General features: G+C 45.4%; 2 protein-coding genes across 2 annotated transcripts; one reads left to right on the top strand and one right to left on the bottom strand.

The window, feature by feature from the left end:
• Positions 1-4,122: 4,122 nt before the first annotated feature.
• On the top strand, positions 4,123-5,192 carry LOC124653232 (glycine-rich RNA-binding protein 2-like). Its single transcript, XM_047192298.1, has 2 exons — positions 4,123-4,332; positions 4,449-5,192. Exons 1-2 carry the CDS (start codon positions 4,219-4,221, stop codon positions 4,851-4,853), a joined length of 519 nt encoding a protein of 172 aa, XP_047048254.1. The 5' UTR covers positions 4,123-4,218; the 3' UTR covers positions 4,854-5,192.
• A 353-nt stretch (positions 5,193-5,545) lies between these two features.
• On the bottom strand, positions 5,546-10,829 carry LOC124653911 (ADP-ribosylation factor-like protein 2). The gene is made up of 6 exons (XM_047192970.1): positions 10,772-10,829; positions 7,530-7,601; positions 7,249-7,359; positions 6,440-6,602; positions 6,069-6,149; positions 5,546-5,859 (listed from the first exon to the last, which is right to left on the bottom strand). Exons 2-6 carry the CDS (start codon positions 7,592-7,594, stop codon positions 5,722-5,724), a joined length of 558 nt encoding a protein of 185 aa, XP_047048926.1. The 5' UTR covers positions 7,595-7,601; positions 10,772-10,829; the 3' UTR covers positions 5,546-5,721.
• Between the last annotated feature and the right edge of the window lie 1,364 nt (positions 10,830-12,193).

Genomic DNA, 12,193 nt, shown 5'->3' with positions numbered 1-12,193 from the left:
AACAAAGGATTAAGCGTATCGAGTGGAAGATGATTGTTTGCAAGAAAACAGTAAAGAACAATTGCAGTAGATTGTATGCTATGTAAAGAATAGGACCGGGGTCCACAGTTCACTAGAGGCGTCTCTCCCATAAGATAAAAGCATGTTGGGTGAACAAATTACAGTCGGGCAATTGACAAATAGAGAAGGGCACAACAATGCATGTACATGATATGATAAATATAGTGAGATTTAATCCGGGCATTACGACTAAGTACATAGACCGCCATCCAACTGCATCTATGCCTAAAAAGTCCACCTTCAGGTTATCATCCGAACCCCATTCAGTATTAAGTTGCTAAGCAACAGACAATTGCATTAAGTATAGTGCGTAATGTAATCGACAACTACATCCTTAGACATAGAATCAATGTTTTATCCCTAGTGGCAACAAGCACATCACAACCTTAGAACTTTCTCGTCACCGTCCCAGGTGTCAATGAAGGCATGAACCCACTATCGAGCATAAATACTCCCTCTTGGAGTTAAAAGTACAAACTTGGCCGAGCCTCTACTAATAACGGAGAGCATGCAAGATCATAAACAACACATAAACAATAGATTGATAATCACCATAACATAGTATTCTCTATCCATCGGATCCCGACAAACACAACATATAGAATTACATATAGATGATCTTGATCATGTTAGGCAGCTCACAAGATCCAACAATGAAGCACAACAAGGAGAAGACGACCATCTAGCTACTGCTATGGACCCATGGTCCAGGGGTGAACTACTCACTCATCACTCCGGAGGCGATCATGGCGATGAAGAGTCCTCCGGGAGATGAATCCCCTCTCCGGCAGGGTGCCGGAGGCGATCTCCCGAATCCCCCGAGATGGGATTCGCGGCGGCGGCGTCTCCGGAAGGTTTTCCGTATCGTGGCTCTCGATCGGGGGTTTCGCGACGGGGGCTTTAAGTAGGCGGAAGGGTAGGTCGTGGGGGCCGACGAGGGGCCCACACCATAGGGCGGCGCGGGCCCCCTCCGGCCGCGCGGCCCTATGGTGGCGGCGCCTCGTCGCCCCACTTCGTTATCTCTTCGGTCTTCCGGAAGCTCCGTGCAAAAATAGGACCCCGGGCGAAGATTTCGTCCAATTCCGAGAATATTTCCTTACTAGGATTTCGAAACCAAAAACAACGAAAACAACAGAATCGGCTCTTCGGCATCTTGTTAATAGGTTAGTTCCAGAAAATGCATAAATATGACATATAATGTGCATAAAACATGTAGGTATCATCAATAAAGTAGCATGGAACATAAGAAATTATCGATACGTTGGAGACGTATCACTGGTCCAGGTGACTTGGCCCTCATCGCCGGATCCGACGGGCCGTGCCTTCGCTTCGCGCTCCTTGGCGTATTCCGCCTTGAGGAGCTCGTCAGCTGGGATCACGACTTTATAGTAGAATTCTGTGTGGGGAATCCGGCGAGCAATCCGGGTATCATAGCCACTGCACTCATCCAACAGTGCATTCACATCGGTGTTCGGAGGAACTCTGGTGGTGGCGAGATCTATATTCAAACCCGGAGCCCGCGCCAAGCACATGGCCAGCGACATGCAGGCAGCGCCCCTGGCGGAGGAAGCTTGGGTCCACAACCAGCTCTGGAAGCATGTCCATCCTCTTGATCAGCTGGTTGATGTCGCAGGTGCGGCTATCCTTGATGTTCAGGTTGTGGCATATCTTCCGGCAAGCTGAGACCAGTTCCCTATAGTCGTCTCCGGCAAGCCGGATAAGATCGTCACGGGGAAACTGGTTGCGGCGCTCCTCATTGAATCCAAGTGGCTCTGTATGAAAAATGTCGGAGTCATAAGCAAGTAAGTTAGGCGGATCTGTTTCGATTCTTCGGAATCCGGATCCTTACCCATGATATCAGCGTTGAGAAGGGCCCAGACTTTCTCCGCCGTGGTCATATCACGGATTGACAAAGGAAATGAGGGGGTGAGGGATGTACACAAAGAATGATAAGAACATGATGAACACATGCACAAATAACTCAATTCAAATCAGGTTGCTCCCAATGGCTCAAACCATCGTTCCGATAGAATCACTCAAGGGAGAGACACGAGGTAGAATCCCCGAGTGAGAGACCGGCATGCAATTGGTAGAATCACACATATGAGAGACCTAAGTAGAATCATAAGTGTAAGAGACTAATCACATAATTAATTAAAGAGAGCCTTGGATACAACTCATAGATTTAATCTAGAGAGGTTCTTGATTCCCCATGGGAAGGTGGAGGCATAAGCCAAAATCTTCATATCACCATGCCTTACCCTAGATCCGAACTTCCGAAGGGGTGGTGCCTATTTATATTCCAAGCGCAAAGAAGTAGGTGGGACTGGATAAATTATAGGTTAAAGGGTAAATGCCAACAATGTTCTGGCATTTTGGCGTGGGAACCAGCGGCGCCAATTGTGACACTGGTCCGTCTCGGTGCCAATTTAGTACACTGGGATGTGTGCAGTATTCAACTGGGACGCTTCTATGTCCGACACGATGGACACCAGAGTGTGGACCGATGGGCGCCAAGTGAGTTGATGTGTGGGCTGACGATGCAGGTTGCACGCTAGTTTGACCGACTGGCTCTGGTTCTTCTTCTGTCTCCTCTTCATGCTTTCATGACCTCGTCCTTGAGTCCTTAGGCCTACATGTCATCCTCCATTCCTTCTGTACGTATTGATGCATCCCTATCATAGATATAGGATGGAGTACGAAGTATCATACCATTCCATAGACGCAATTATAGGCACACATAAAGGAGAAGATCCATCCTTGTGTGACGCAGCATTGACGTACATGATGCGGTGAAGATCGATGGTCGCCCTGTATCACGTCACTCTTGAAAAAGATTCATTCTCGACGATAACTCGTCATCAACGTGTAGAGATTAGTGAATGCTCAAAACCTTATCGATATGTCGTTATGCTCTTCTTGAGAGATCTTGTTCCATAGAAGTGTGTGGTTGAAACCACTCATTAGAGGCAATCCATAGATATTGAGAGTATGAAATATCACCTAGAGGGGGGAGGGGGGGGGGGTGAGTAGGTGTTTTAAAAACAATTACGCATTTGGCTTACAAGAATTAAGAATTAAATTACGTTTATTTTAGAAGCAAAAAAACCTAAATAAGCTAGCCTCGACTAAGTGCACCAACAATAAGTTAAGATATGATATATAGCATAAGATATATATAGCACAAGTGATAAGCAAACCTTTCTGCTTCATGCGTTGACCAGCTTGAATCCAACCTTAGCTCTTAGTGTTGGCGAACATCTTACGTCCTCATGTTCTATCGTAATATATGGAGGCACATAGACAACTCTTTATTTGATTGCAAGCTCTAAATCCTCGGTCAACCATAGGTCAACTCATGAGTCTATCGTGACATCGACATCGAGCCATATCTTGAATTCTTCCGTTGGAATCAATCTCTGAAAATCTCGATTATACCATATTATTCTCTTCAAATCGATGATCTTGGTGGCAGTACCCAAGGTATATCTTTATCTTTTCATGGCATCAACACTTGAATCCAACACGAGGAATCCGGTCGCTGGCTTTGACGCCGATTAGAATGGAGCGGAAATTGTGCATGGTCCGTGAAGGAAAAGGAGCACGAATGGACGAAGGAAACCTTAAGCAGTGGCAGTTCCTATAAATTTGACCGAGTAGTAGGGATGTTTTTAAGTTGGACGAAAAAAGGAAAAAATCTTTACTTCCTTTATTAGTAGATAAAGGTAAAGAAAATATTTGGTTGAGAAAATGGATTTCTCTTTCTGGGGTTCCTTGGAGGAGGAGAAGCCCGGACGCGTGTCAGGCACGGTATGGCTGGCCCGGCATGGGATCCTCGGCGCGTGCGTGAAGAGCAAAATATCTCGCCCACCAACCCACCCCCAGCCGAGCATATTCCCCCAACCCAAACCCCAAGACGCCTCTGGCTGCCACGCGGGCCCCTCACCAACCCCGATCCCTATCCTGCGCGCGCGCGGCCCACCGTCCGATGCGATCAGGACGGCCACCCACCGCTATAAAAACCCCTCCCAAGGCAGTCCCCTCCTCCTCATCGCTCTCGGGGTTGGCTTCTCCTCCCCTTCCGGTTCGGTTCTGGTTCGGGTTCGACAGTAGCCTAGCCTAGTTAGGGTTTCCGTAGCACTAGTTCGTGGGAGACAGATGGCGGACGGCGGCGCGGAGTACCGCTGCTTCGTCGGCGGGCTCGCCTGGGCCACCGACGACCGCGGCCTCGAGCAGGCCTTCAGCCAGTACGGCGAGATCCTCGACGCCAAGGTATGTTTACCCCCACCCCACCACTCCGATCTACACTCCTCCTTCCAGATCTGGTCGGTATATCGTGTTTACATGCTAGATCTGTGCCAGATCTGACCGAATTCCGCTATGCGCAGATCATCAACGACCGCGAGACGGGCCGCTCCCGCGGCTTCGGATTCGTCACCTTCGCCACCGACGAGGCCATGCGCAACGCCATCGAGGCCATGAGCGGCAAGGAGCTCGACGGCCGCAACATCACCGTCAACGAGGCCCAGTCCCGCCGCTCCGGCGGTGGGGGAGGAGGCGGAGGCGGCTACGGCGGCCAGCGCGGCGGAGGCGGCTACGGAGGTGGCGGCGGCGGCTACGGCGGCGGCGGTGGTGGCTACGGCGGTGACCGCGGCGGTGGTGGCTACGGCGGCGACCGTGGTGGCGGCTACGGCCAGGGCGGCGGCGGCTATGGAGGCCAGCGCGGCGGCGGAGGCTATGGCGGTGGCGGCGGCTACGGTGGCGGTGGCGGCGGCGGCGACCGCTGGAACTGAGCGCTGGGGCCTGCTATCTCGGCCAGTCTTCATCTCGTCTTCGTCATCAAGTTATCCCTAGTTTATCATCGGTCCTGTTACTGGTTTCTGCTCTGTCTGTTGTCTGTGTCGTGTTTTTGATCGGGAGCTCGGGTGGTTTGGGTGACAAGTTTACTTTGAGTTCTGGTTCTGGTTCCGCGAGGAAGAAGATCGATCAAGTCGAGTCCAAGTCGTGAGTCTGTCTGTCTGTGTCGGGTCGTTTCGAGATGCAATCCCTTTCCTTCCTTGGATCGGGATGTGATGTATTGGAACTATGTTTGCCTTTGAATCAATGAAATCAAGTGGGAATTCGAGATGAAAGTCATGTTTTGTTTGTGCTGCTATTGATTCTACTACTTCTGTTCATTGTTTTGTTTGAGATGGCATCATGCATCTCTATTGATATCTGTTGAATTATACATCTTGTTGATAATATCACTGGCACAATTTGCGTTCTGTTTGGAGCAGAAACTATCCACCCAATCAATAGCATTGACATGCTGTGTATGACTGAATCAGCAGAGTGGGAAACCATCACAGCTGAGGACATAAGTTAATTTTTACTGCTTTTCTGAGCAAATTTGAGCAACAATCTGCATCCCATTCAAGATTGTCCATCCTACCGATCTACATTATGGGAGGCCTAATGCCCTGTGCAACATAAAGCATGGGAGTAGATGGCATCAAGCGACACCTTGATGCAAAATCTTGATTCGAATTAGTCATCCATAGCATTAGTGTACATTCATGCAGATTTTACACGTCTGCCAAAGCCAACATATGGAAAATCTGCGTCCCGTTCATAGCAGAGATGAATGTAGATAGTGCTGAAACAAGCAGGGGCTTTGTTTCAGTCGAGGACGTAGATGCGTGAGGCAATGTCCTGGACAAGCCAGTCGAAACCCTGGAGCAGACCCTCGCCGCTGTAGGCGCTGCACCCCACGATCTTCCAGTGCCGGTCCTTGTTCATCACTTCAAGGTTCAGAACCTGAAATGCACCACACAAACGAAAATTAACTCTCAGCGGGATTGCCCTCTGAGATACACACAAGACACAGCTATGATTTTTTTATATATACTGAAATCATATGTGCCAGGATTGATTTATTTCCAAAGCTTCAACTATATTTCTCAAACAAGAACATGCCCACCTGGTGATCTTAAACAACCATCATGCCAGTACGAAATAGACTTTACCTTGGCGATTTCGTCAGGCTTCAGAGCGCCCTGAATGTCTTGTTTATTTGCAAAGACTAACAACGATGATCCAGCTAGTCTCTGTAACAAAATATTCAAGGATCACTTTACAAGATCTACACCTGAATAATTGAACAAGATAATGCATAAATCAAGGAACACCGGACAGCAGCTATTCTTTATCCAAGTTAGGACTACATCACATGACAAGATCTACACCTGAATAATTGAGCAAAATAATGCATAAATTAAGGAACACTGAACATCAGCTATTCTTTATCGAAACAACTAACAGCAGCCGTTCTTTATTGCTAGTTTCCACCTAAAAACTGTTCGAAACAAGTTATGGCTTCATTGGCTATGCAGTTTACCTCTTCTTTCAGGAGATTGTGGAGCTCAGCACGACAGTCATCCAGCCTTCGGACATCAGAGCTATCAACCACCCAAACTAGGCCATCAGTCTGCTCGAAGTAGTTCCTCCAATATGAACGGATGGTCTTCTGTCCCCCGACATCCCATATGTTCAGCGAGTACCTGCCACGGTCACCTTGTCATAAATCTTGGCGGTTGGTTCCCCATGACTGTACTCAATGAATTTTGGCAATCAAGATTCATGACCGATGGGTATCAAGAAGCTGTCAAAATTTTGAAGCTTTTGCCACTTGAAAACATCCATGCCAAAGTATACTTTGATGCTTGTGCAGCAATTAAACTCACAAAACTACCAAACAATATATGTGGACATCTGCCTGTCTTAGTTCCTTGGAGAATCAGCTTTTCCATAACCACCTTGCTGTACACCTTGAACACTACGGGACCATCAATACTCTCCGCTAGCATTAATTCTGAAGAATCACTGAACCTCCAAATAACAAGCTCACAGTGCAAAGTTATTCCTTAATTATCTGATGAAACTACAAGGCTAGGTTACCCTTGTCCTTTGACATAACAGAATCGATGGTATAGTTGCAATAGTTAAGAAGTATGATATCACATAGAAATAACTGATAAGATGATATGAAAACTAGTACTATCTATGATGTGCTGAAACTAATATGCAATTTCTCCCAAGACAAGTGGCATTTCAGAATTGGAATGATCAAATATAACATCAGCTGAAACAATCGTTTTTGTTCAGCCATCTTTAACTTGATAGACAAACAATGCATACAGTACATACTTTTGGTACTGGATGGTCTTGATATTAAAGCCAAGTGTAGGGCTAATGACACTGGTGTCCTCTCCATTTATCTTGAGCACAATAGTCGTCTTACCCGAGTTGTCCAGGCCACTGTAAAATTTAACATGAACAGAAATAAATCAAGAAGAGCAAAGAACTGAATGACACAAACCTAGAAAGTCAAAAAAGCATCGCACCTCAACAGGATAATCAAGAATAACAGTACATTTGGATGTGAATCTGGAAAAAAAAGGGGGAAATGATTGGAATGTGATGCTTACACCATGAGAATCCGCATCTCCTTTTCCTTGCGCTTGATTTTTCTAATGATGCTGAGAAGACCCATTCTGGAGCTAGCCAAAAGGAGGAATCAGTATAAAGTAAGATGAAGCTGGGAAACAGGTACAATCACAATTGCTAACTGATGTCAGGCTGCCATCAACCTCCAAGGTTCACACATGAATTAAAAAAAAGTGTTATGAATCGAGGCGATGTAACGAAGTTACATAATTTTTATATTAGTGAAAATCGAACATAGCAGTCCGCAGCGTGTGGTTTGGACTTCGCATGATCGTGATCACTATGTATACGAGACAAAACAATGCAAATGGCAATGCAAGGCATCAGAAAAAACAAGAATCACATCATGTTCTTCGTCTTATGTTCGTGCTGTGCGTGTGTTACAAATACCTGGGCAAAATCCAACTACTTTTTGGTTCTAACAGGGTTCAACCTCAATGAACTATGCACTCCTCGCCGGATAATGAGTGTTCAGAGAGATGGCAGAGAATCACGCCAAGTCAGCGGGACATTGCCTAGAACCTTGGCTGCTTTTGGTCTGTCTTCTCCACAAACAAATGCCTCAAGTGACGCCAGATCAACGAGGGACCAAGAAAGTTGCCTAAATGATTACGAGCACCGCCCCCACCTATCCCATTTTAAGATCCTACTCACCCCGTGTCAGATTGGAGCGTTATTTTGAATCCTATTACCATGGTACTATCGTCACTGGATTACCGATGCCTCTCAGTCCTACATACACTACTTATATCGCAACATGCACACATTGATTGATGCAGATACATATGACTTTGGTAATGTTTTCCGCTTTCATTTGTTGGGCTTGATAACTTTGTATTGCTTTACTACGAAGTTCCTCAAAATCTATTTATGTACCAATATTGTAGTACTGGCCAATGTTGTGGTAATTATCTCAACAATGTCCAAGATTTGGTTGTACCAGTTGATAGGTAGCATACTTATTGTTGTGGTTGGTTGTCCCAAAGCCAAGAGACTCTGCATTATGCATGCGTATCTTTTTACAAGACACAAAAGAAAAGAATCACGAATTAGTAATAAGGAAACAAAGTTTGCTGATGACAATTGATATGGATGACAATTGATATGGATAAAACACATGTTCGCAAAATAATGTAGTGTGTTAAGAGTTAGGTAGTTGTTATTGTTGTTTTCTTCGAAACAATCTTCTCTGGGTAAAGTTTTGTGGTTATACCACTCGATGCGATGCTGAGATGAATAAAGCCGAAAAAAGAGAAGATTAATAGCAAAGCTAAAATATAAGCAATGCAGTATGCTAATAACTCTGGTTCTGAATTAATATTGATGATCAATCTGTTGCTAGTTGTTATTCGTCCCTGTTCAAAAAATCAACGATTAATCAGTTAACTACCGACCAATCCCCCCTCGTAAGGTCACCAAGTAGCCCATAAACTGATTAAATGCCCAATTATGCTATTAATCCCCTACTCGCTAGCCAACCGAGCAGCACCGGTGAACGATTTACTTAACATTGGTTTGGTGGTCATAAGGCTGTGCTGTTTTTTTTGCTGCTGCAGAGTCGTCCGTATGTCCTGCACCATTGCAAGACAATTGTCCACCTCACATGGTTACAAGACCATCAACGATGCTTAAGCTCGCAAAGAGCAACTGACCAGGAAGCACAAAATGTTTTATCTAAGATGAGAATATTAAAATTTTGTTCTTCCATTGCAAGTTTGGCCGTTCTATATGGTCAGTCATCCAGCTTGCGTCTGATTTGTATCCGTCTTGTAGTGCTGAAAACTTTTTTTTTTGCAATTGGTTGCGAAAATTAATCACAAGTGTGGAATCTTTGTTCGGGTGGGAGCGGTAGCCTTAATGTGGTCGATATGACTATGTAGAAATGATATGGTTTTTAATACTCCCTCTGTCCATAAAAGAATGTCGGAGATTTGTCTGAATTGAAATGTATCTATACACTAAAGAGTGTCTAGATACATTGAAATTTAGACAAACTTGCGACATCCTTTTATGGACATAGGTAGTAGTAAAAATTCATCCCGATTGCAGGTTGTTTACCCATGTACACACTTGCTCCGTCTGTGGCCTACTCTTCAGAGACGTGAATACGGCGAGCTGTTTACGGCGGTGTTTATGCGATTGGAGCAGGTGTCTAAGCATGTCTTTACCCCACATGGATGAAAAACAGTCCACGGATCGTCCGTCTACCACCTTAGGCATCCTTTCAGTCTTACATGACTATGTTTTTTGCCATTTACTTTATGTTTGTGAGCATCTTATATATCAGAGGTCGGGCATAAAATCATTTTGCTTGTATCACCTTGATGCTTAGCTATGAGTTCAGTAAATGCGCTCTTTGTCGAAAAAGACCATCAACCATGGTGTGGGCACAGGTGCTTTGGGCTGAACTGAACATTTCCGACTTGTTGGGGACTAGGCCAAGTTTTCTAAATTAGAGTTTTCCTTACGAACGCTGTGAAATGTTGCTAGGTGCTATCGAAGTTAGCACCGATCTGCGATCTATCTAAAAACGAAGGTACATATGTTCATTTGTTTTGGTACTGTATCTGTTATATCTGGACACAACGTTAAAGAATTCTTCTCATGCAGGGTAGAACACACTCCCAGATATTGAAAAGAGGATAAGACAACTTAGTAAAAGAGCTAGGCCAAGAAACTACTCTCAGTACTCTGAAAACAAGGAAATGCTCTAATTTTTAGACTCACCGCTTGTTATGTTTTCTTAAGGGCCGGACATCTTATAGTATATCAATAAGCTGGAAACAGCTAGAGCAAGCACAAGTATAACTCTGCAATTGGGGATAATTCAACCGCTCCCCGTTACATTTCAAAGGCAGGGAACTTTAAAAACCACACCCACCCATGTAAATATTGCTCTTTGTGGTTATGTAAATACCAGTAACAGTAAGTAGCAAGTACACTTCTTCGGTACCATTTCCGATTCTCAGGAGAAAATTATAGAAATGTTGATCAGACTGTGCTCGCAGCTGCTTGAGCCTACCGTCTACATTACGCTGCAGTTTATTCTTTTGTTGGTCTTTTCCTCCTGTCAAATATAAATCGAAGCAAAATTGACTAAAACATCTCAGGGGCAGACCGGCATAGCACCCAGCTAGCACCTAATGGGGAAATCTAAACAATGTAACTGCAAGAAGAAAACAAGATTTGGAACAAAAGGGGAGAAAGCCGGAAAGGGGAATACCTAACTTACGCAGACGGGCGACGGTGGCCGGGCGGCGGGCGGGTGGTGAGTGGTGACGAGGCGCCGGGAGGTGAGCGGACGGTGGCGGGGAGGTAGCCGGCCGGCGGCGGGCGGTCTGTTGGTGCGTGCGTGTCCAGAGACGAGATTTCTCGTCTGTCGCTGGGTTTGGGTTGGCAAATCGACATGCAAAGCCAGGCCGAACTGGGCTGGGCTGGGCTGGGCTGGGCTGCGTCCCAGGCCAAGATCTAGCCTGGTAGTTTTTTCCAAGATCTAGCCTGGGGCCCAGCTCCGCCTTTTTTTTTTTTTTTTTTGAGATTTCCTCAACTTAGTACAGCTGTAGTATCTGAACTTATGCACTAACACACTCCACACGCACACCACACGCACACACACCTCTAGTGCACAAGCTAGATAGCACACGTACTAAACCGCGAGCCTAGTCAACTCCAGTTGCTTGAGCCTACCGTCTACATTACGCTGCAGTTTTTTATTCTTTATATCTTCCCACAGAAGAATTTTCCAGACAAGCATTAAGTACAGGAAAAAACATACTATCGAACGAAAGCCGTGTGCACATAAACACAAACACAATAGGCTGCAATGTGTTCCTCGATTTCTATCAGGATATGAAATGCATTTTTAGTCACTCTTTTCCATCATCAAATTTACAGAATGCTAAGATGCGTAGATCATGAAATAACCTATTGCTACTTCTTCATTGAAGATATAGGACTTGCCTTTCCAAGTTGTGAGGTGCAGCAAGAGGTTCCGAGGGAGGAGCAACCGGGGGCGGCTTGACAATCGGGCGACCGGGATTAGAAGCGGCAAGGCGAGGTAACGGCGGAGCTCGGCACGTATCCAGGAGAGGTCTCGTCGGCGGCGGAGGCCGTGATGGAGATGCAGCAGCTGAATCTGAGAGTCAGCTCTGATTTTTTTTTTAAAGTCAGCTCTGATGAACAAAGCGGTTAGGTAAGGGACAATGGGCTGAGAGATGGGCTATGGGCCTACGGTGCCTTATTGGGCCAAGAGGCATCTCCTTCTCATGCTCTGCTGTAAGAGGCCTACATTTTAAAATGAACGGGCCAGTCTATGAACACCCAAGTTTCTCAGAATATACATCTAAAAAAAAAGTTTCTCAGAATGTAATGATGCAAAAATTACTCGAAAAAAGAGTAAGAAAAAATAAATAAAACAAAATTTAACACCAGAAAACACCAACAACTTTTAGTAACAAAAGAAGTGTGCCTTCTGCATTTTACATAGATCAAGTTGTTCTATTTTTATTATTTCCATCGCACTTTGATGGATTTTAATTAAGCTAATATAGGTCTCCTTACGTGGACTCGCCTGGATGATGAGAGTGGCACCTACAAAGGTGGTTGATTCGCACGATGAGTTTCCCGCACAAATCTTCACCGTTTT

Source organism: Lolium rigidum, chromosome 5 (assembly GCF_022539505.1).
Source record: "Lolium rigidum isolate FL_2022 chromosome 5, APGP_CSIRO_Lrig_0.1, whole genome shotgun sequence".
Taxonomy (NCBI): domain Eukaryota; kingdom Viridiplantae; phylum Streptophyta; class Magnoliopsida; order Poales; family Poaceae; genus Lolium; species Lolium rigidum.
Note: the sequence above shows the minus strand (reverse complement) of the source record. Positions and strands in the feature narration are given on the sequence as shown.

What these genes read in the sequence shown, in the direction of transcription:
- LOC124653232 (XM_047192298.1), top strand. Translation starts at nt 4,219, where the DNA reads ATGGCGGACGGCGGCGCGGAGTACCGCTGCTTCGTCGGCGGGCTCGCC. An exon ending in GCGAGATCCTCGACGCCAAG is followed by an intron (nt 4,333 to 4,448) that starts GTATGTTTACCC and finishes CGCTATGCGCAG; the next exon opens with ATCATCAACGACCGCGAGAC.
- LOC124653911 (XM_047192970.1), bottom strand. Translation starts at nt 7,594, where the DNA reads ATGGGTCTTCTCAGCATCATTAGAAAAATCAAGCGCAAGGAAAAGGAG. An exon ending in AAGACCATCCAGTACCAAAA is followed by an intron (nt 6,603 to 7,248) that starts GTATGTACTGTA and finishes TGACCGTGGCAG; the next exon opens with GTACTCGCTGAACATATGGG. An exon ending in ACAATCTCCTGAAAGAAGAG is followed by an intron (nt 6,150 to 6,439) that starts GTAAACTGCATA and finishes ATTTTGTTACAG; the next exon opens with AGACTAGCTGGATCATCGTT.